The sequence below is a fragment of the Hypomesus nipponensis genome, chromosome 1 (genome assembly GCF_054491055.1).
Source record: "Hypomesus nipponensis isolate SF chromosome 1, ASM5449105v1, whole genome shotgun sequence".
Taxonomy (NCBI): Eukaryota; Metazoa; Chordata; class Actinopteri; order Osmeriformes; family Osmeridae; genus Hypomesus; species Hypomesus nipponensis.
The window spans coordinates 2,267,501-2,290,000 of NC_140361.1; the positions used below are offsets into that span (position 1 = coordinate 2,267,501).

General features: G+C 52.6%; 1 protein-coding gene across 6 annotated transcripts in view; it reads left to right on the forward strand.

Moving 5' to 3' along the window:
* Nucleotides 1–22,500, forward strand: part of rapgef2b (Rap guanine nucleotide exchange factor 2b) — an 83,233-nt gene that overhangs the window by 53,523 nt on the left and 7,210 nt on the right. For 3 of the 6 annotated variants that reach the window (XM_084697474.1, XM_084697410.1, XM_084697797.1), the window contains 21 exons: nucleotides 1,857–1,988; nucleotides 5,241–5,418; nucleotides 7,502–7,638; nucleotides 9,890–10,048; nucleotides 10,406–10,558; nucleotides 11,508–11,672; nucleotides 11,815–11,922; nucleotides 12,152–12,355; nucleotides 13,519–13,627; nucleotides 13,969–14,242; nucleotides 14,484–14,641; nucleotides 15,444–15,458; nucleotides 16,096–16,336; nucleotides 16,982–17,365; nucleotides 17,722–17,933; nucleotides 18,106–18,229; nucleotides 18,692–18,715; nucleotides 19,879–20,102; nucleotides 20,596–20,766; nucleotides 21,080–21,229; nucleotides 21,541–21,609. In XM_084697474.1, coding sequence (XP_084553600.1) covers nucleotides 1,857–1,988; nucleotides 5,241–5,418; nucleotides 7,502–7,638; nucleotides 9,890–10,048; nucleotides 10,406–10,558; nucleotides 11,508–11,672; nucleotides 11,815–11,922; nucleotides 12,152–12,355; nucleotides 13,519–13,627; nucleotides 13,969–14,242; nucleotides 14,484–14,641; nucleotides 15,444–15,458; nucleotides 16,096–16,336; nucleotides 16,982–17,365; nucleotides 17,722–17,933; nucleotides 18,106–18,229; nucleotides 18,692–18,715; nucleotides 19,879–20,102; nucleotides 20,596–20,766; nucleotides 21,080–21,229; nucleotides 21,541–21,609 — 3,391 coding nt within the window. The remainder of the gene's footprint in view (nucleotides 1–1,856; nucleotides 1,989–5,240; nucleotides 5,419–7,501; nucleotides 7,639–9,889; nucleotides 10,049–10,405; nucleotides 10,559–11,507; nucleotides 11,673–11,814; nucleotides 11,923–12,151; nucleotides 12,356–13,518; nucleotides 13,628–13,968; nucleotides 14,243–14,483; nucleotides 14,642–15,443; nucleotides 15,459–16,095; nucleotides 16,337–16,981; nucleotides 17,366–17,721; nucleotides 17,934–18,105; nucleotides 18,230–18,691; nucleotides 18,716–19,878; nucleotides 20,103–20,595; nucleotides 20,767–21,079; nucleotides 21,230–21,540; nucleotides 21,610–22,500) is intronic. The other 3 variants (XM_084697634.1, XM_084697554.1, XM_084697709.1) reach the window with 3 other exon arrangements.

Sequence of the window (22,500 nt, forward strand, 5' to 3'; positions counted from 1 at the left end):
ATGCTCTCGTGCGCCCTTCCGTAAACGTTCAGTAATTACCAGCGTCACTATGGGACATGTTGGTTTAGTTTCAGAAATCATCCTTTCATGCAGATAAATACATGTTCCCCCCACTGTAAATGTACAGTGTTAATCTTTAATATTCCCAATGGATAATATATCATTTCAAATAATTAATTAACGTTAATAAATAATTACCACCACCCCCCCACCACCACCTCCCTGTCTTCTAGTTAGATATTTAATTATTTGGATAAAGCTTAAGCTTCTTTGCAGGCTTCATAAAGACATTTCAATGTGTTTTCTGTCAGAGGGCTGTGTAGTTCCTGTGAGGCTGGCAGACTGTGTTCAGAGGGCTGTGTAGTTCCTATGAGGCTGGCAGACTGTGTTCAGAGGGCTGTGTAGTTCCTGTGAGGCTGGCAGACTGTGTTCAGAGGGCTGTGTAGTTCCTGTGAGGCTGGCAGACTGTGTTCAGAGGGCTGTGTAGTTCCTATGAGGCTGGCAGACTGTGTTCAGAGGGCTGTGTAGTTCCTGTGAGGCTGGCAGACTGTGTTCAGAGGGCTGTGTAGTTCCTATGAGGCTGGCAGACTGTGTTCAGAGGCCTCTGTAGTTCCTATGAGGCTGGCAGACTGTGTTCAGAGGGCTGTGTAGTTCCTGTGAGGCTGGCAGACTGTGTTCAGAGGGCTGTGTAGTTCCTGTGAGGCTGGCAGACTGTGTTCAGAGGGCTGTGTAGTTCCTATGAGGCTGGCAGACTGTGTTCAGAGGGCTGTGTAGTTCCTGTGAGGCTGGCAGACTGTGTTCAGAGGGCTGTGTAGTTCCTATGAGGCTGGCAGACTGTGTTCAGAGGGCTGTGTAGTTCCTGTGAGGCTGGCAGACTGTGTTCAGAGGGCTGTGTAGTTCCTGTGAGGCTGGCAGACTGTGTTCAGAGGGCTGTGTAGTTCCTATGAGGCTGGCAGACTGTGTTCAGAGGGCTGTGTAGTTCCTGTGAGGCTGGCAGACTGTGTTCAGAGGGCTGTGTAGTTCCTGTGAGGCTGGCAGACTGTGTTCAGAGGGCTGTGTAGTTCCTGTGAGGCTGGCAGACTGTGTTCAGAGGGCTGTGTAGTTCCTGTGAGGCTGGCAGACTGTGTTCAGAGGGCTGTGTAGTTCCTGTGAGGCTGGCAGACTGTGTTCAGAGGGCTGTGTAGTTCCTGTGAGGCTGGCAGACTGTGTTCAGAGGGCTGTGTAGTTCCTGTGAGGCTGGCAGACTGTGTTCAGAGGGCTGTGTAGTTCCTGTGAGGCTGGCAGACTGTGTTCAGAGGGCTGTGTAGTTCCTGTGAGGCTGGCAGACTGTGTTCAGAGGGCTGTGTAGTTCCTGTGAGGCTGGCAGACTGTGTTCAGAGGGCTGTGTAGTTCCTGTGAGGCTGGCAGACTGTGTTCAGAGGGCTGTGTAGTTCCTGTGAGGCTGGCAGACTGTGTTCAGAGGGCTGTGTAGTTCCTGTGAGGCTGGCAGACTGTGTTCAGAGGGCTTAGTTCCTATGAGGCTGGCAGACTGTTCTGAACTGCTGTTAGAAGGACATGACCATCTGAACCAGGGAGAAGCAGTCAGAGGGATGATGGATGCTGGACCAGCCAACGCAACACACACTCCTTCTATTACAATTGTTTGATGTTGGCCTTAACCACTGTGACATCACACACACACCCCTGTCAAGTGTAGCCTGTATGCCCTGCAGGTGTGTGTGTGTTGGTGTGGACGGCTTGAGACAGGTGAAACTGACCATCTGTGTGTATGTGTGTGTGTGTGTGTGTGTGTGTGTGTGTGTGTGTGTGTGTGTGCGTGCGTGTTTGTACATGCATACGTGTGTGTGTGTGTGCAGCTCCCTGCAGACTTCAGCCGCCTCCACCTGGCAGACGGCTTGCACCCACAGGTGACCCACGTCTCCTCCAGCCAATCAGGATGTAGTATCACCAGCGACTCAGGGAGCAGCAGCCTATCAGACATTTACCAGGTAAGGAAGTCCCGCCCCCCGCCCCCCCGCCCAAACGCCAGCCCTTTAAATAGACTCCCAGCAGAGCGGTCGACCCTGGACTCCTCGGTCCCGCCCCCCCACGTTCCCGCCCCCCCCTCGGTCCCGCCCCCCTTGACCCCGCCCCCTCCCTCTCGTGACTCCAGACGAGCCTCAAAGCCCTTCTTCCTAATCCTCTTAGCCCACCCCCTGTAGCCTCCACGCACTGTCACCTGCTGTGTGTGTGTGTGTGTGTGGTGTGTGGTGTGTATGCTTTCGTACACAAATGTGCGTGTGCTGTTTCTGTAAACATAGTTAGTGTGTGCTGGATGGTGCGTGGGTGAGCTGTAGAGAGTGTCTTTGTGTGTGCTGTGTAGCTGGGTATGTATGTCGGTTGTACTGTGCTTGTGTGTGTGTGTGTGTGTGTACTGTACAGTGTGTTCACTGTGCAGTGTGTGTGTGTGTGTGTACTGTACAGTGTGTGTGTGTGCAGGGATGGGGCTAGGTTGAACAGGCTCTACAGTACCCAGTCCCTGATCCCAGTCTCTGAGCCATCTGGTGCTATAGGACCTCATTAGCAGCTTTGTAGCTGCTCTAGAAAACCCCTCTCTCTCTCTCTTCACCTTTCAGTCTCCTCTCTCTCTATCTCCTCTCTCTCTCCTCTTCACCTCTCGTTCGTCTCTTTCCACCTCTCTCTTTTCACCTCTCTCTCGCCTCTCTCTCTCTCCTCTCCCTCTCTCTCCACCTCTCTCCTTTCTCTCTCCACCTCCAGCTCTCCTTTCTCTTAATCTCCTTCCTCGCCCTCCTTCCTTCCTCTCGTTTATTTCTGGTTCTGTCCATCTCGGGACAGCTTGTGTGTTGATCCTCCACCCCCCCCCCCCCCCCCCCCCCGAGAACCAGTTCCTGCTAGCACAGGAAGCAAGAGGAGGTTGGTATCTGTATCATTACAGTAGCGCTTGGCGTGGTCCGTCTCCTGTCTGGTTGTCATGTCTGCTGTCTGTTCCCCCGCCAGCAGAACAGACCTGCCCCTCACACACAAGCCACACTGTTTTGTGTCTGAATAAATCATAAAATTGGTTCCTCAGAAGGCTTGAAAGCATTGATCCAAGAATAGCCCTGTTGAAATATTAACATTGGCTCCTCCTCCCCCGCCTCCGTTTACCTACTCTCACAGCACGTTTATAGATCCTGCGTGGGGAGAATCTCACTCCTTCTGGTATTTACAGACATCATGTGACGTTCGATAGATTAGATAGATTAGATTGTAACTGGTTAGCAGCTCCTAGTTGACTGTCTTAACGACTTGTCTCTACGGAAATCAAATGTGTGTGCTTGCAATGACCAAAGACACACGCATCTACCTGGCTACGACAATAACTCCTATATTTAGTCGCCTTTTGTATTTGTGTAACTATATTTGTATGTATGCTGATGGCTATCTTGGCCAGGTCTCCCTTGAAAGAAAGAAGCTTAATCTCAATGGGTCTCTCCTGGTTAAATAAAGGTTATAATAATTGACCTGACTCTTTTTCATATGCAAGACTACTTGAGATGTAATACTTCATTAACAAGCCTAGCATCTGTGTATTGAACCCTCCAGGGTGGTCTCTGTAATGAGTCCCGTCCAGATTCACCAGGAGTTTAGCACCGTGACAGATTTGAAATCAAAGCGTGTTTAACGCCAGGCTTCCAGAGAGCCAGAGGGGCGCTGTAGTGCCTGGGCTGCAGCTGACCTGAGGTGTTGAGTCAGAAGGTGTCGACAAGTCATCTACTGGGCTCTCTGTTTCACACCTCCACACCTTTCCACGACTCCCCTGAGACTAGCCCCGCCCCTAACTCACCTCCCCCTTCTTCACCCCCCCCGCCCCCGCCACCCCCTATCCTGGCCCCGCCCCCTGCCCCGCCATGTTCCGCCCTCGCCCCCCAGGTGGCCACTCAGACAGGCCCCTGAATCATTGATGGTGCGTTTGCACGTCTGCTTGAGGAGGGCTGACACGTTCATGAGGGCCGGGGCGGCTGCTATGTCGGAGGCGCTGAGAGGAGACCGGACGTCTGAGGAGCAGGATGCGTCTGGGGCGAGGCTTCTGCAGGCAGCTCGCCAGGTTCCCCAGGTTACCGTCGCTGTCCGGTAAAACCGCGGAGCGCAGGCTCAGCGATCGGGTGAGGAAGAGGGTGCATTTGTTTCGTTGCGCTGCCGCTCCTCCGGGGCAGCCCGGGCGGGGTGCGGTTTCTGTCTCTATTGTGTGTGTGTGTGCTCTCGTTCTGGAGGAGAACTTGGTGTTCGAAGCCTGGCTGTGGTGTAGCCTTTCGGCGATATTTATAGAACGTGGAACGTGTTGATTGATGCCACCCCGGAGTCTCTATTAATATTGTGTGACATTAGCAATTGCAGTGCTTTTAGCTCCTTGTCTTTCCCTCGTTCGCCCCCATATTTTCCAGGGTTTGTCGAAGGAGGGATGGGTTTAGAGGAAATTAGCTTGTTGCCATGCAGAGGGTCTTTGGTGTTTGGTGTTGATGCGTGTGTGTGTGTGTGTGTGTCTGTTGGGCCACCCTGTGCACCTCGTCAGTCGGCAGATCTGCAGAGCGCCGGAGGCACCGTCTCATTGTTGCGTTGTCTTGTTGAGGGACGGGCGTTGAACCCGTATCCCAGTCTAAGGAGATTCTGTGTAGGTTCAAATCTCATGCAGTTAAATGTAACCCTCTGCAGTCAGACCTAATACACACTAACAACCTACTACAGGTGCTTGTTTTGTTATTGTTCCATGAGCTGATTGCTGGAGCTGGTGGCCATGTTGGATCTCTGGGTCCTTGCCCTGATCTTCTCCTATGCTGTAGCTGTTAGGTCTTCTCTCTCTCCTGGTCGATTACAGACATGGTGGAAACCCTTCTGAGAAACCTTGTGTGATGTTGTGTTTGTCACTGACCATGATGATGAGCTGCTTAGACATGCTGCATGTTTTTATATTCAGACCAAACCTTGTTGTCGTCTTTGTTTGGGAAGGTTGGACCACAAGCTGCTCCAGAAAACAGTGACACTTCCTGAATGACTCTGTTATATCTCTCCTAATGTGCCTGATGACCCAGATCTCTTCCTGCTTGACCAGAATCTCTTCCTGGTTAACTGAGATCTCTTCCTGCTTGACCGGAGATCTCTTCCTGCTTGACCAGGATCTCTTCCTGCTTGACCAGGATCTCTTCCTGGTTAACTGAGATCTCTTCCTGCTTGACCAGGATCTCTTCCTGCTTGTGTTTCAGGCCACGGAGAACGATCAAGGAGACATGGACCTGAGCGGCCTGCCGGAGACGGCGGTGGACTCTGAGGAGGACGACGACGAGGAGGACATCGAGCGTGCGTCCGACCCCCTCATGAGCCGCGACATCGTACGGGACTGCCTGGAGAAGGACCCCATGGACAGGACCGACGATGACATTGGTGAGTGTCGACCGAGGGGTGGAGGCTGGGTGGAGGCGGGGTGGAGGCGGGGTGGAGGCGGGGTGGAGGCGGGGTGGAGGCGGGGTGGAGGCGGGGTGGGGCCAGGGCTTACGTCCGCGAGATAGGCCAGCAGGTGAGCTCTGCTTGCTGAGTTCACTCAGGGATCACCGGTTCGAACCCGGGAGAACTTAGTCTATAAAAACCCCCTAATATACCCACTCTTTTTAATTGCGTCGCAGTTTCTTAGATGTTCTAGCAAGTGTTCTGTTGGGGAGCGCTACACCGAGAGTAATGAGGGCTAATTAGAACGAGCTTCTTTCGCAGAGAGGATATGCTTCCCAAGCTCTATTGTAGCTTCGTCAGTGCTTAATGAAGTGTGTGGGACTGCGCCCCGCCCCTGCAGTTAGCCCCGCCCCTCCTGAAGGCAGTGTGAGGCTCAGACACCTCCCCAGCCCTCTGGGGCGTTCTGTGTTGGGCTTCTCTCACGTCCCCAGCGTGTCCCCCCCCCCCCCCCACACCCTCCAGGAACATTTCCTTCCACATGAAGCTTGTGATATCAGACCGTGGCTGTGTACGCCATGATTCATCCACAAGGGTGATGATACTAACTAGGGGGAAGGAGTGAATAGGATCATTTTTTATACTTGAATTCCCCCTGTCTCTGAGCTTGTCTGTGGATGTGATGGGCGGTCAGGGGATGATGTGTTTGATGTACAGAGAGAGAGAGGGGGGGTCCTCTCCACCCCCACTCTCTCTCCCCCCACCCCCCCCTCTCCCCCCCCTCTCTCTCCCCCCAACCCCCCCTCTCTCTCCCCCCCCCTCTCTCTCTCTCCCCTCCCCTCTCTCTCCCCCCACCCCCCCTCTCTCTCCCACCCCCCCTCTCTCCCCCCCCACCCCCCTTACTTGATGTGGCACAGGCCCCCACCCCCACGCTTCCTCCCCCTCCCCCCTCCCCCGGCAGCCTTTTCTAGGTCACTCTGGCACATCCTCTCCCGACACATTAAAGTTTCAGTGCTTCCTTAGCTCCCTCCTCCACTCTGTTGCCATGCCAAGCACAGGTCAGTCAGTGCATGCAGCCTGAGCTGCAAACCAGCACCAGACTAGCTCTACGCTAGCACCAGAATAGCACCAGACCAGCCTCATGCGAGCTTGAGACGAATGCCAGACTAGCCCCCATGCTAGCCCCATGCCTGCTCTATGCTAGCCCCATGCCTGTTCTAGGCTAGCCCCGTGCTAGCTCCATGCCTGCTCTACGCTAGCCCCATGCTATCCCCATGCCTGCTCTACGCTAGCCCCACGCTAGCCCCATGCCTGTTCTATACTAGCCCCATGCTATCCCCATGCCTGTTCTATACTAGCTCCATGCTAGCCCCATGCCTGTTCTACGCTAGCCCCATGCTATCCCCATGCCTGCTCTACGCTAGCCCCATGCTAGCACCATGCCTGCTCTACGCTAGCCCCATGCTAGCACCATGCCTGTTCTAGGCTAGCCCCATGCTAGCTTCATGCCTGCTCTACGCTTGCCCCATGCTTGCCCCATGCTAGCCCAATGCTAGCACTACGCTAGCAGGGTGTGGCTCTCGCCTCAAGGTGCCCTGCACCTTGTCACAGCTTAGACATGGCTGGCTAGGGAAACACAGACATGCATCCCCAGACGAAGATCCTTTAAACATTTCCAGGCTTTTTTTATTACAGGAGGTCTTTACAAGAAGAGTCAGCATTGATTGAGCTGATTCATGTTTGTAAAGTCAATGAAAGGGTTATCTTCTTAGTGTATTCTTGTGTGGTATTCATCGTGGAAGCAAGGCTGAATACTAACCTTGTCCTCTCCTCCTTTGCCCTCTCCTTCTCTCCTCTGCCTTCCCTTCTCCTCGTCTGCCTTCTCCTCTCCTCCTCTGCTCACCTCCCCTCCTCCTCTGCCTTCTCCTCTCCTCCTCCTCTGCCTTCTCCTCTCCTCCTCCCCTCTCCTCCTCTCCTCCTCTGCCTTCTCCTCTCCTCCTCCCCTTTCCTCCTCTCCTCCTCTGCCTTCTCCTCTCCTCCTCCCCTCTCTTCCTCTCCTCCTCTGCTCACCTCCCTCTCCCAGAGCAACTACTGGAGTTCATGCACCAGCTGCCTGCGTTCGCCAACATGACCATGTCTGTCCGGAGGGAGCTGTGTGCCGTCATGGTGTTCGCTGTGGTGGAGCGGGCAGGAACCATCGTCCTCAACGATGGAGAAGAGGTCTGTCTGCCTGTCTGCCTGTCTGCCTGTCCCTCTGTCTGCCTGTCTCTCTCTCTCTGTCTGCCTGTTTCTCTCTGTCTGTCTGGGTCCAGTGTGTCAAGGGTGTGGGCTTCAATCCATTGTCTGTCAGAGAGAAAGAGAGGGGGGAGGGAGAGAGAGAGAGGAACAGAGATGGGAGATGGGAGAGGGTGAGGTGAGGTGAGTTGTGATAGAAAGGAAGAACGGAAGAGTGAGAGAGTGAACACAGAGGGAGGGAGGGAGGGGAGAAGAGGGAGGGAGGGAGGAAGAGAGAGGCTGTATTTCCTGTCTCAGTGGTGTAGACGTGTGCCTCTCTCTCTCTCTTGCCACCAAGACCTTTTCTTCCATTTGAGGGTTTTTTTCTGCTCTATTAAACATGAATGACTGCCTTCTCTCCCAGTCCCTGAGTCCTCCCTCTTCAGAGGAGCAGCACACATCTCATATCTGCTCCTCTTTACTGGGCCGCACCCTCACTCTGAATCAAGACATTTTGGTCATTTTTACGCTTCAGTGAACCCAAACAATAGTGTGAAGCATGCCTTTAAGGCCAGGCTGGCGAGCCACAGTAAAGCAGTGAGCTGATGGAAGCCTTACTGTGACCATACACTGGTGGTGGTGCTGGAGGAAGACGTTTGAAGCCTGGGATTTGGGTTTGTTGTGGTGGAAGAGAGAGAGTTCATCCATTATGTCTCAATGTGGGATTTAACTATTGAGTTTAATGAGAACCCATAAAAACATTCTTTTATATGCTATAAAAATATATGATATTTATCATAAACCAACTCAAATGTAGTTAGTAAACGCAGTTGACATGATTACGATTCCAAAAATGGAAATCAATCATCTCGCTGAGCCTCTTGAATCCAGCACCAGTTTGTGTACTGGACACTATGGTACACCACGGTACACTACAGTACACTATGGTACACTACAGTACACTATGGTACACCACGGTACACTATGGTACACTATGGTACACCACGGTACACTACGGTACACTACAGTACACTATGGTACACTACAGTACACTATGGTACACCACGGTACACCATGGTACACTATGGTACACTATGGTACACCACGGTACACTATGGTACACTATGGTACACCACGGTACACTATGGTACACTACAGTACACTACAGTACACTATGGTACACCACGGTACACCACGGTACACCACGGTACACCATGGTACACTATGGTACACCACGGTACACTACAGTACACTATGGTACGCTACGGTACACTATGGTACACTACAGTACACTACAGTACACTACGGTACACTACAGTACACTATGGTACACTATGGTACACTACAGTACACTATGGTACACTATGGTACACTACAGTACACTATGGTACACTATGGTACACTATGGTACACTACGGTACACTACAGTACACTACAGTACACTACGGTACACTACGGTACACTATGGTACACTATGGTACACTACAGTACACTATGGTACACTATGGTACACTACGGTACACTACGGTACACTACAGTACACTACAGTACACTATGGTACACTACAGTACACTACGGTACACTACGGTACACTATGGTACACTATGGTACACTATGGTACACTACAGTACACTACGGTACACTATGGTACACTACAGTACACTATGGTACACTATGGTACACTATGGTACACTATGGTACACTACAGTACACTATGGTACACTATGGTACACTATGGTACACTACAGTACACTACAGTACACTATGGTACACTATGGTACACTATGGTACACTACAGTACACTACGGTACACTACGGTACACTACGGTACACTATGGTACACTATGGTACACTACGGTACACTACGGTACACTACGGTACACTACGGTACACTATGGTACACTATGGTACACTACGGTACACTATGGTACACTATGGTACACTACGGTACACTACGGTACACTACGGTACACTACGGTACACTACGGTACACTATGGTACACTACGGTACACTACGGTACACTATGGTACACTACGGTACACTACGGTACACTACGGTACACTATGGTACACTACGGTACACTACGGTACACTACGGTACACTATGGTACACTATGGTACACTACGGTACACTACGGTACACTACGGTACACTATGGTACACTATGGTACACTATGGTACACTATGGTACACCACACCTTGAGACCGAGTGTGGGTTCCCAGCTGTGGTGTGAGCTGCTCCTCTCTGCTGTCCCAGCTGGATTCGTGGTCGGTGATCCTAAACGGCTCCGTGGAGGTGACAAGCCCAGAGGGCCGTGCTGAGATCCTGTGCATGGGGAACAGCTTCGGGGTGTCGCCCACTATGGAGAAGGAGTACATGAAGGGAGTGATGAAGACCAAGGTGGACGACTGCCAGGTACTGATCAGCCTGGAGCTCATGGGGCGGCACATGGATTGGCTGTGGATCCTTATAGTGTTGGCAGAGGGGAAGACATGACTGTGAGGGATGGATCCTTTCATCTCTGCTTTTTTCCTCCTCCTCTCTCTCCTTCCCCTCCTTCTCTTTCACCTCCTCTACCTTCCTCCAACTCTTCTTCTACTCCTCCTTTCCCTACCCTTCCTCCCCCTCCTCTTCCTCCTCTTCCTCCCCTCCCTCTCCCTCCCCCTCTTCCTCCCCTCCCTCCCTCCTCCCCTCTCTCCCCTCCCTCCTCCTCCCCTCCCCCCTCCTCTCCTCTCCCCCCTCCTGTCCCCCCCACTCTCTCCTCCTCTCCAGTTTGTGTGCATCGCACAGCAGGAGTACTGCTGCATCCTGAACCAGGTGGAAAAGAACATGCAGAAAGTGGAGGAGGAGGGAGAGATCGTCATGGTGAAGGAGCACCGCGAACTGGACCGCACCGGAACCAGGAAGGGACACATCGTCATCAAGGTGAGGCTGGGAGACTATCACACATCATGTCCACACGGAGACTCGTAGGCCACACAGAGGCCCATACTAGCACTTAGTTTCATCCTAATCGAACTGTTTTAACGGGCAAAGTAGACTCTTTGAGAAGGCGTGGTCAGTGATGGTGCAGTGTTGAGGTCAGTGATGGTGCAGTGCTGAGGTCAGTGATGGTGCAGTGTTGAGGTCAGTGATGGTGCAGTGTTGAGGTCAGTGATGGTGCAGTGTTGAGGTCAGTGATGGTGCAGTGCTGAGGTCAGTGATGGTGCAGTGTTGAGGTCAGTGATGGTGCAGTGTTGAGGTCAGTGATGGTGCAGTGTTGAGGTCAGTGATGGTGCAGTGTTGAGGTCAGTGATGGTGCAGTGCTGAGGTCAGTGATGGTGCAGTGTTGAGGTCAGTGATGGTGCAGTGTTGAGGTCAGTGATGGTGCAGTGTTGAGGTCAGTGATGGTGCAGTGATGGTGCAGTGTTGAGGTCAGTGATGGTGCAGTGTTGAGGTCAGTGATGGTGCAGTGTTGAGGTCAGTGATGGTGCAGTGATGGTGCAGTGTTGAGGTCAGTGATGGTGCAGTGATGGTGCAGTGTTGATGTCAGTGATGGTGCAGTGATGGTGCAGTGTTGAGGTCAGTGATGGTGCAGTGTTGAGGTCAGTGATGGTGCAGTGTTGAGGTCAGTGATGGTGCAGTGTTGAGGTCAGTGATGGTGCAGTGTTGAGGTCAGTGATGGTGCAGTGTTGAGGTCAGTGATGGTGCAGTGTTGAGGTCAGTGATGGTGCAGTGTTGAGGTCAGTGATGGTGCAGTGTTGAGGTCAGTGATGGTGCAGTGATGGTGCAGTGTTGAGGTCAGTGATGGTGCAGTGTTGAGGTCAGTGATGGTGCAGTGTTGAGGTCAGTGATGGTGCAGTGCTGAGTGTGTCCTTCCCCTCCGGTCCTGCAGGGGACGACAGAGCGCCTGACCATGCACCTGGTGGAGGAGCACTCGGTGGTGGACCCCACCTACATTGAGGACTTCCTGCTCACCTACAGGACCTTCCTGTCCAGCCCCATGGTGGTGGGGCACAAGCTGCTGGAGTGGTTCCACGATCCAAGCCTCAGGGACAAGGTACACACACACACACACACACATGGACACACACACACACACACATAGACTTTCATACAGTCACACCTACACTCAGACAGACCGCACACCTGTAGACCCACACGTGCTGTGATGGTGATTGTCCTCTGTGCTGGTCTCCCAGGTTACACGGGTAGTCTTGCTGTGGGTGAACAATCACTTCAACGACTTTGAGGGCGACCATGCCATGACACACTTCCTTGAGGAGTTTGAGAACAATCTGGAGAGAGAGGTTGGTTTCTTTCTGAAGTGAAACATCTCCCCGTGACCCCTCAGTCCTGTCACCCTCATACAGTATCCCAGCCCCCCTCCTGGGCTTTACTAACACACATATAAAGTTCATGTTTAGGTGCAGGTCTACGGCCTCATATGCAAAGCCCTCTGTGACTTTGCTTGTAAAAACAGGCAGATTTTGAATGCTTTTTTATTTCTGTATTGAATTCTCATTTTTGCCTTTCCAGAAAATGTGCGGGCACCTGAGACTGTTAAACATAGCGTGTGCTGCCAAGGCCAAGGCCCGGCTGGTGACCCTGACCAAGCCGTCCAGAGAGGCTCCGCTGGCCTTCTCCCTGCTGGGCGGCTCTGAGAAGGGCTTCCGCGTCTTCATCGACAGCGTGGAGCCGGGGAGCAAGGCTGCAGAGGCAGGGCTCAAACGAGGAGATCAGGTACGCCCTATGCTACCGCCGTCACCCATCAGCATGACCATCATTATCATCATCATGACCATCATTATCATCATTATGACCATCATTATCATCATTATGACCATCATTATCATCATAATGACCATGATTATCATCATCATGACCCTCATTATCATCATTATGACCATCATTATCATCATAATGACCATCATTATCATCATAATGACCATCATTATCATCATCATGACCCTCATTATCATCATAATGACCATGATTATCATCATCATGACCCTCATTATCATCATTATGACCATCATTATCATCATCATGACCATCATCATGACCATCATTATCATCATAATGACCATGATTATCATCATCATGACCCTCATTATCATCATTATGACCATCATTATCATCATCATGACCATCATCATGACCATCATTATCATCATCATTATCATCATCATGACCATCATTATCATCCTCCTCATTATCATCATCATCCTCCTCATCCTTGTCACTACCCAAATCTTCATCTTTACAGTTCTAGTCGTTCAGTCATGTAGACGTGAGGTCTAAGAGGTTTCAGTCAAGCACTGAAACCTGAGTCCTGTGCCTGGCTGTCATCGAGGCTTAAACCCCTAATCCCAAACTCCCCTTCAGCTGTTTCCCCACAGGAAGTGTGAGGCAAAACTTCCTGCCACACGTTTCATTCTCATACCCTCTTCAGTCGGATCATTTATCACCATTAAACACGGTGAATGTCTGCCCGTCACAATCCACTCCTCATCAACCTACTAGCCACTTAACCTCCGCTGACCTCTGAACTCAAACTACTTTAATAAGAGCTGACCAGGGAACTGCTCTTAGAGCTTGCGGCTCCATCAGCACTGTGGTAACGACAGTGACAGCCCAGGAAGTAGAGGTCAAAGGCCGCTTCCTCCCACCACTCTGAGGGGTAGCTAAGCGGCCACTAGATGGAGAGGAAGCCTTGCCCAGACTGCAGGTGTGAGGGTTAGAGTTCACACACCTGGAAGGATGCAGCGGATACTTCCTGTTTCCTGTTGTGATGTCATAGACAGACTCGAGCGTTGTAGTTGCAACGGTGGCCTTAGCTTGTCGATGTGGAAAAGGTGGAAGACATTAGTTGACCTGTGTTTGTGTTTGGTGTCGTTTGGCAGATCTTGGAAGTGAACGGACAGAACTTTGAGAACGTCCAGCTCAGCAAAGCCAACGAGATCCTGAGGAACAACACACACCTGTCCATTACTGTGAAGACCAACCTGTTAGGTGAGGCACGGCTTCCTAGACAGATAGCTTTGACACAAACAATCGAGCGACACACACACGCACATCACAACAAACCCTCTACTTACACAACTAAACGCTTAAACTCTGCTCTGCTCTGCTCTGCTCTGCTCTGCTCTGCTCTGCTCTGCTCTGCTCTGCTCTGCTCTGCTCTGCTCTGCTCTGCTCTCCCCTCCCCTCCCCTCCCCTCCCCTCCCCTCCCCTCCCCTCCCCTCCCCTCCCCTCCCCTCCCCTCCCCTCCCCTCCCCTCCCCTCCCCTCCCCTCCCCTCCCCTCCCCTCCTCTCCTCTCCTCTCCTCTCCTCTCTCCTCCTCTCCTCCCCAGTGTTCAAGGAGCTCCTCAGCAGGCCGGAGCAGGACCAGGAGGCCGAGGGGGAGGAGGAGGACAGGAAGAACGGAGCCCCTCACCTCCCCAAGATCGGAGACATCAAGAAGGCCAGCCGCTTCTCCATCCCTGACCTGGCGGTGGACGTGGAGCAGGTGATGGGTCTGGAGAAGGTCTCTAAGAAGGCCAAGGCCAACACGGTGGGAGGACGCAACAAGCTGAAGAAGATCTTCGACAAGACTCTCACCAGCATCCTGCCCCCCAAACCATACAAGTAAGTTGGAGGATATGTTGTTGTGACGCAGGGTGCTGTGAAGTTGCTCTGGTTATGAGTTCCATGGATTTGGACTCTTTTTGGGTCGTAGGATTTGTGCATGATTCCTTAAATGTAGTACAAAAAAATCTTAGCGGACACATTTTGTTCCCTCTCTCTTCCTCACAAACATCGCCCTCTACACTCCAACAACGGAACTGCACCCTAACCTACTCCTCCCCCTCACCTCCTGTTTCCATAGCGACGTCGGCGTGGGCCAATCCCAGGACGACAGCATCGTGGGGCTGAAGCAGTCGAAGCAGGTCCCCCCTGCACTGCCTGTCAGCGGGAACCTGTCGTCCTCCAACCCAGACCTGCTCCAGTCTCACCACCGCATCCTGGACTTCACCAACCAGCCAGGTGAGGGCGCTGTGACGCTCGCCACAGGGGGCCTGGAGGCCCGCCCCTGCCCCCGCCCCAGACCCCGCCCCCGCCCCTGGTCCTCTCTCCCACCCTGATCCAGCAAGGACCATTCCTAGTTAGCTGGTTGACAAGCTGAATCGGGAGAAGGGTTGGAGTGTGAATCGACTGTAGGGTATCTCTCCAGGAGCAGGGTTGGAGTATAAACCTAGGAGGGTAGATGTCCTTTTCAATTCTTCCTGCCTAATTGTACGTTCCTCAGTACATTTAAATGAAATACTAGACTAATATAGTCATTAAGTCATAATCCTAATGTATTTAGTTAGCAGATATTTTCATCTAAAACCAAATACACAGGAGGATTTGAACCTGTGATCTGTAGATGTGCTGTGAAATACCCCAGTGCTGAGCTATCTATCCTCTGTAGAGACGTGTCAAATCAGCCTGTTTCCCCTTCCTTCCTGGCGGCAGTTGATCATTACAGGGAAACTAAAGGGAGTGAAACATGAATCTGTCAGTGATTTGTGCCTCCGACTTCATGAATGGATATTTTATTCGAAAAGGATCCATTTGAAATGAATCAAAATTCTCTCTTTGGATTCAAATGTACACCAGCTTGAAATTAGAAATGTCTCTCTGAGCCATGAACACATTTGAAACCTCCCACATCTCACTTATGCTGCCCATACTGGATGATGCTGCCCATACTGGATGATGCTGGCAGCCTTGCTGTTATTAGGCAGATTTCTGGCGTCTATGTTTCCAGCCTTTATTAACAGATTCCCACACTGTGTTGTTTCAGCACCTGTCGTGACCAGTGAGTATCTGCTCTGCTCTGCTCGGGCTGCAGCTTCTCTCCTCTCCGCCTTTCTTCTCCCAAGCTCATCTACAGCTCTTAGCTGGATTACGAAGTTGTTTGGGTTTAATGGGGGCTCATAATCAAACTGGCCTTGCTTTTCAAATTCTCTCTGCATGGCTGAGATCAGGGCTGGGTTGATTTGAGGGTGCGGCTCTAATAAACCTTCACTACAGTGGGGTGCTGTATGTCTTGTGTTGTCGTGCTGTCTTTGATGATTGTGTGTAGAATCTGTGACAGATTGGGTTCTATAACATCTCTGTTGACTCTAAACAGATCATAGCACACATGCTATACACACCAGCGATGGTGGTTATTTCAATCTGAGTTGTCAGGTGTTGCTTGGTGACTAATGGACACGGACATGTCAGTGTGTCATCATGATTCAGGTTGTATCTAATGGCAACCGATTCTAGGTGACGGTGCTTGCCTTACACCTCCGTCAGGGTTGTGAATGAGACACAGGCTGGTAAACAGGTCCGCATGTCGGCAGTCTTTGAATGTCTGTTCTCCCTCCCTCCCTCCGTCCCTCCGTCCCTCCCTCCCTCCCTCCTTCCCTCCTTCCCTCCCTCCCTCCCTCCCTCCTCCCTTCCTGCAGACATGTCGGACCAGGTGCTGCGTGTGTTCAAGGCTGACCAGCAGAGTCGCTACATCATGATCGGTAAGGACACCACGGCCAAGGAGGTGGTGGTGCAGGCCATCCGCGAGTTCGCCCTGACGGCCGCGCCGGAAGCCTATTCGCTGTGCGAGGTGTCCGTCACGCCGGAGGGCGTTATCAAGCAGAGACGCCTGCCGGAGCAGCTCTCCAAGCTGGCAGACAGGATTCAGCTCAGCGGCAGGTAGGACACGTCTCCCTCCTCCCACCCTCCTCCTGCCCTTCCCTCCTCCTGCCCTTCCCTCCTCCTGCCCTTCCCTCCTCCTGCCCTTCCCTCCTCCTGCCCTTCCCTCCTCCTGCCCTTTCCTCCTCCTGCCCTTTCCTCCTCCTGTCCTCCTCCTGCCCTTTCCTCCTCCTGTCCTCCTCCTGCCCTTCGCTCCTCCTGCCCTTCCCTCCTCCTCCCCTCCTCCTGCCCTCCTCCTGTCCTCCTCCTGTCCTCCTCCTGCCCTCCTCTTGTCCTCCTCCTGTCCTCCTCCTGCCCTCCTCCTTCCCTCCTCCTGCCCTCCTCCTGCCCTTCCCTCCTCCTGCCCTTCCCTCCTCCTGCCCTCCTTTTTTCCTCTCCTAGCTTCCTCTCCTATCACCATCATCCTGGCCTCTCCTGTCACCTTTCCTAGTCTCTCCTCTCCTGTCGCCTGTCCTCCTAGCCTCCTCCTCTCCTAGCCTCTCCTCCTATATTCTCCTCCTAGCCTCTCCTGTCACCTCTCCTAGCCTCCTCCTCTCCCGCCTCCTCTCCTTGCCTCCCCTCCTACATCGCCTCCCATCTCCTCTCCTCCTTCCTCAACAAGTCTTGCTATGCACCACACTCCAACGTCCTCCCCCCCCCCCCCAGGTACTACCTGAAGAGCAACATGGAGACAGAGACCCTGTGCTCGGACGAGGACGCCCAGGACCTGCTGAGGGAGGGTCAGATCTCCCTGCTGCAGCTCAGCACGGTGGAGGTGGCCACACAGCTGTCCATGAGGGCCTTCGAGCTCTTCTGCGCCATCGAGCCCACCGAGTACATGGACGACCTGTTCAAGCTGCGCTCCAAGACGGGCTCGGCCAGCCTCAAGCGCTTCGAGGAGGCCATCAACCTGGAGACCTTCTGGGTGGCGTCGGAGGTGACGCGGGAACCCAACCAGCTCAAGCGCATGAAGACCATCAAGCACTTTGTGAAGATCGCCCTGCACTGCCGCGAGTGCAAGAACTTCAACTCCATGTTCGCCATCATCAGGTCAGTGAGGAGGCATGTGGGGGATGTCGTCGCTTTTGTGTGGCACCTGTACGCATACACTGTATAGTATGTGTGCTTAGCTTAGCTTACCCACAGTAATAACCTTACCCCAGTAGCTTTACATTGGACTTTTCTATTCATTTAGCAGATGATTTTTCATCCTAAAGCCAAATACAAACCGTGTCAGAGATCATGGATGTGATCTCTCAGGTCTTTTTTCAACACGTCAAAGAAAACTCTGTGGTCGACCACTTGACATTGTGGTTTCACAATACTGACTCAGGCCCTGTGATCCTGGTTGACCACAGTCTCTGGGAGCAGTGTATTGACCGTGCGGTCTGTTTGTGGTTGTTCAGCGGCCTGAACCTGGCTCCAGTCTCCAGACTGCGGGGCACGTGGGAGAAACTGCCCAGTAAGTACGAGAAGCTGTTTGGGGACCTCCAGGACCTGTTCGACCCTTCCAGGAACATGGCCAAGTACCGCAACGTCCTCAACAACCAGAACCTCCAGCCTCCCATCATCCCTCTGTTCCCCGTCATCAAGAAGGACCTCACCTTCCTGCATGAAGGTGTGTAGTCCTGAGCTCCCGTGACCTTCGACATGTGTGGAAGCTTCTCTGCATTGGAGAGCCTGCTTTTGATATATAAAGAATAAAATATACATGAAGCAATGAAATAAAATACCATAAAAAAAAAAAAAACACACCAAAATAACAGGTGTTTTCTCCTGTCGTCCCTCAGGTAACGACTCGAAGGTGGACGGGCTGGTGAACTTTGAGAAGCTGAGGATGATCGCCAAGGAGATCCGTCACGTGGGCCGCATGGGCTCAGTCAACATGGATCCTGCTCTCATGTTCAGAACCAGGTGACCTGTCCAGACACACACAGGAACCTGGGCCTTCCCAGGCCACACTAATCTGCCCTCACGCTCCCTGTCCTGTAGGTTCAGGCTTCCCACGGACTAGCCCGCCTCTGGGGGGTGGTTCACTGTAGGCTGGTCAGAGTTCCTGTCTCTCGCTTCCCCTCCTCAGCCGGGCCAAGCAGCCTCTCCCCGCCACTTCCTCATTCACATTCAAATCACGGTGCTGCTGTAAAAGTGTGTTTGTTTTGTCCCATTCTGTGATGTCACTTCCGGGTCGGGAGACCGGCTGTTGTTGTTGTTGTTGTATCTTTCTGGTCTCTCTCACATGGGGCTTCTGGTGACACATCTTTGGTGGTCTTGGTGGTCTTTCCTGTCCTAAGCTTGTCTCTCCCTGTCTTTCTCCCTCTCTCTCTCTCCGTCCAATCTTTGCACCCTCGCTTCTCTGTTCATGGCTATCCCTTCTAGGAAGAAGAAATGGAGGAGTTTAGGGTGAGTTGGCTAACCTATGACCTTTGCTCTCTTGCCGACCCCCCCCCCCCCCGGTTATCTGCTCTTTTGTGTGCCTCCCTTCTTTTCGCAAGCCTTGTTTTGATTAACCGGTTTAGTTTGACACCCTGCTAACACTTCCAACCTCGAGCTTAAAGGCTTAGAACGATGGGAAGATCACTTCTGCTAGTACCTGGGCCTCAACACACATCTGGAATCACTGACTAGAACATTCTGTGAGGAACTGTGTGTATCACTCTAAAGATCTTGATCGGTATCACTTTCTCCCACAAGCAAAACCTGTGAGCTTCTGCCAAATGGAAAATATATAACACAAAATAACTAATATCAGAAACATTTACTAGCAAAAGTGATCATTATCAATGTATTCAACTCTGATACATTAATACACTCTTAACAGCATGCAAATCCTATAATTTTGCAGTTTCAGTTTGCCATTATTTGAAGTTGTCCTCATGCAGTACCTACCTCGACTCGAAGCGTTTAACATCGACGTCAGCACCACATCGAAAGCTAGTCTTACTTTACATTCTTGTGGCCTCCCTTCTGAAATGTTCAGAGTGTTACTCACTACAGAACATCAACAGTGTAGCTGCTGTGCACTTTCCAAACCTACCACGTGCTTTTGAAAGAAAGTTTTACTACACCCCTGACTCAGGCCACAGTTATGTAAACTATAGACTATGTTCCTTCGTTAGAAACCCTTCCCAGCCGACCCTGTTGCCTGTTTGACTCCCCGACCCCCCCCTGTTGGAATGCATGGAATGTTCCAGAACTGAGAGTAGAGCCATGAAGCCTGCCCTCTGCATGAGTCTAAAAATGAAACAATACCATGTTCCTTCTTTGGACTGCTTCCACCCATAGAGTTCTCTCTGGATTAGTCACAGGCATATGGGCGCACACTCACACACACACACACACACACACACACTCACACACTCACTCACACACACACACACACACACACACACACACACACACTCACACTCACTCACACACACAAATAGCATCAATCTGATAATGGTCTCTCTACCTCCTCTGTTTTGTGTGTGTGTGTGCGCGTGTGTGTATGCCTGTGTGTATTGGTGTATAAACGGTGTGCGTGGTGGTGTACGAACCCTGCGTGTGTGTGTGTGTGCGTCCAGGTCCCTCAGTCAGGGCAGTGCCAACGCGGCCGTGCTGGACGTCACACAGACAGGCGGACACAAGAAGCGCGTGCGCCGCAGTTCCTTCCTCAACGCCAAGAAGCTGTACGAGGACGCGCAGATGGCTCGCAAGGTGAAGCAGTACCTGTCCAACCTGAACCTGGAGACCAATGAGGACAGCCTCCACACCCTGTCCATGCAGTGTGAGCCCTCCATCAACACCTGTGAGTACAGCTGGGGGGGGACGGGACGAGGGGGTGAGGGAGAAGGGGGGGGAGGTGAGGGAGAGGGGGGGGTGAGGGAAAGGGGGGGGGGGGAGGGAGAGGGAGGGAAAGGGGGGGTGAGAGAGAGGGGGGGGGAGGGAGAGGGGGGGTGTTGAGGGAGGGGGGGGGGAGAGGGAGAGGTGAGGGAGGGGGGGAGAGGGAGGGGGTGTTGAGGTGGAGGGGCTTTGAACGCTGAATGGATTAATTGTCATTTTAACACACACGTTTGTCTCTGTACAAGTCCATGAATATGGTTATTATGATGGTAAATTACACCCACATCTTCTCTGTGGAAGGGAATGTATACATTATTCTTACTTTAAATGACAAAACATTATAAGGCACACTACTTCTCTGTATAAGAGAACGAATACATGATGAATGTAATAATACAAAACATGACGACAGCACATCTCTAAGTCTACTAACCGCCCACCTGGCGTCTGGGTCCTAGTGCCCAAGAGTTCCGGGGACAGGAAGAGGCCGGACACGTCTCCGGTGGTGTCCAGGGCGGCGTCCCAGCAGCGGGGTCAGCTGACCAAGAGCGGCCAGGCCCTCCAGGTACCGGCCGTGGCCCTCTACCCCTCCCGCAAGAAGGTCCCCGTCAAAGACCTGCCGCCCTTCGGTGAGACGAACCCCACCCACACACACACACACACACACACACAGGGAGGAGACTGGAGGGGGGGTCGTCTTGACTGGGTGATGGATGCTTTGTTGTCCAGTAAGCAGAGCGTCTTGGAGCCAAGTCTGTTTTGGTGGTGTTGGCACCACCTGGAGGCTGTCTGGGGGACTGCATGTAAAAAAAAAAAAAAGAGCGAGAAAGACGGAACAATGTAGCAGCGTTTTTTAATCCTGTCAACAAAGCCTCCTTCCTGACTGAGGCTAACCGCGCTTGCTAACCTGTTCGCTAACGCTGCTCTGTGTTTGTTTGGAAGGCACAAGCTCGCCTCAGTCGCTGAAGAAGATCCTGTCTCTGTCGGAGGAGGCGAGCGAGAGGCAGAAGAGACAGCCAGACGACGCAGCGTCCAACTCCTCCTCCCAGCTCTCCTCCCCCCCCACCTCCCCCCACAGCTCCCCCAAGAAGGGTAAGCCTGTCATCCTGCTCCCTGTCTCCCATGTCTGCCTGACACACCCCGCCTCACCGCTGACACCTGGTGGACAGGGGGTGAAACTGGCCCCGGAATCTCCTCAGTGTTGCGTCATGTATTCCAACACAAAGGCTAGGATTCTAGGAGTCTGTCCAGCGTTCCAGGGATGTGTGTGTGTGTGTGTGTGTGCATAGACACGTACAAACACAGAGACTGTTGGGGTGTGTGATTGGATCTCGAAAGCACAAATAGCCCAAGTTCCCCGCTCCCCCAGTCTGACTGCGTGCTCCTTGTCACGTGTCCTGTAGGGCGGGGGAGGCTGGGCCCAGGGGTCAGGAGGGTGACCTTTACCCCCAAACCCACGTCCACCACAGCAGGTAACAGGACTGTCAGACCCCCTGCTGGTGTAGTGTGCTGAGACCCCCCTGTGGATGCAGGAATACACAGCCTGGTCCTCGTGTCACTATCTGGATCAAACAGATGAACTCTCATCTAGAAAGGGGTGTCCAGACCAGGGGTTGGGATTCTAGATCTGGGGATTCTAGATCTGGGGATTCTAGATCTGGGGATTCTAGATCTGGGGATTCTAGATCTGGGGATTTTAGATCTGGGGATTCTAGATCTGGGGATTCTAGATCTGGGGATTCTAGATCTGGGGATTTTAGATCTAGGGTTTCTAGACCCGAGTCTGTGACCTCGAACGACCCCTTCCTGCATTCCCAGGGGCCCTGCTAGGCTGGTTGGGGACCCTAGCTGTAGCTGTTGCAGGGAGGGGTTGCTGGTAGTGGTAGAAACATAACTGTCGCTTCACTAGTGCTGCTTCCCCTGCTTAGTGTGTGCACTGTGTGTGTGTGTGTGTGTATGAGAGAGAGAGAGCTTCTGTTTGTGTGTGTGTTGGAGAAGGTGAGTGAGGGGGGGGTGGGTGGGTGAGTGGGTGGGTGAGGTGAGTGAGGTGAGTGAGGTGAGTGAGGTGAGTGAGGTGAGTGTGCGTGTGCATGTTAGTCTTTCTCAGCCCTGTCAGGGAACCTCTATACCCTCAGTAGACAGGAGCCACAGGGGAGATGATGCCAAGCTGGCTTGCTACGTAGCCTGGAGTGGCAGCCTGTGGTTTTCTGAATGGGGTCTCAGAGCTTGTGTGTGCCCTTCCTGACCGCCGGCCGTACGTTAGCAACCTGCATGTGGATGAGGCTGGACCAGGAGGGAGAGTGCAGCTCAGCTGGATTAGATTTATGAAGGCTGGAGCTGCCCTCCCTGGAGCTGCCATCCCT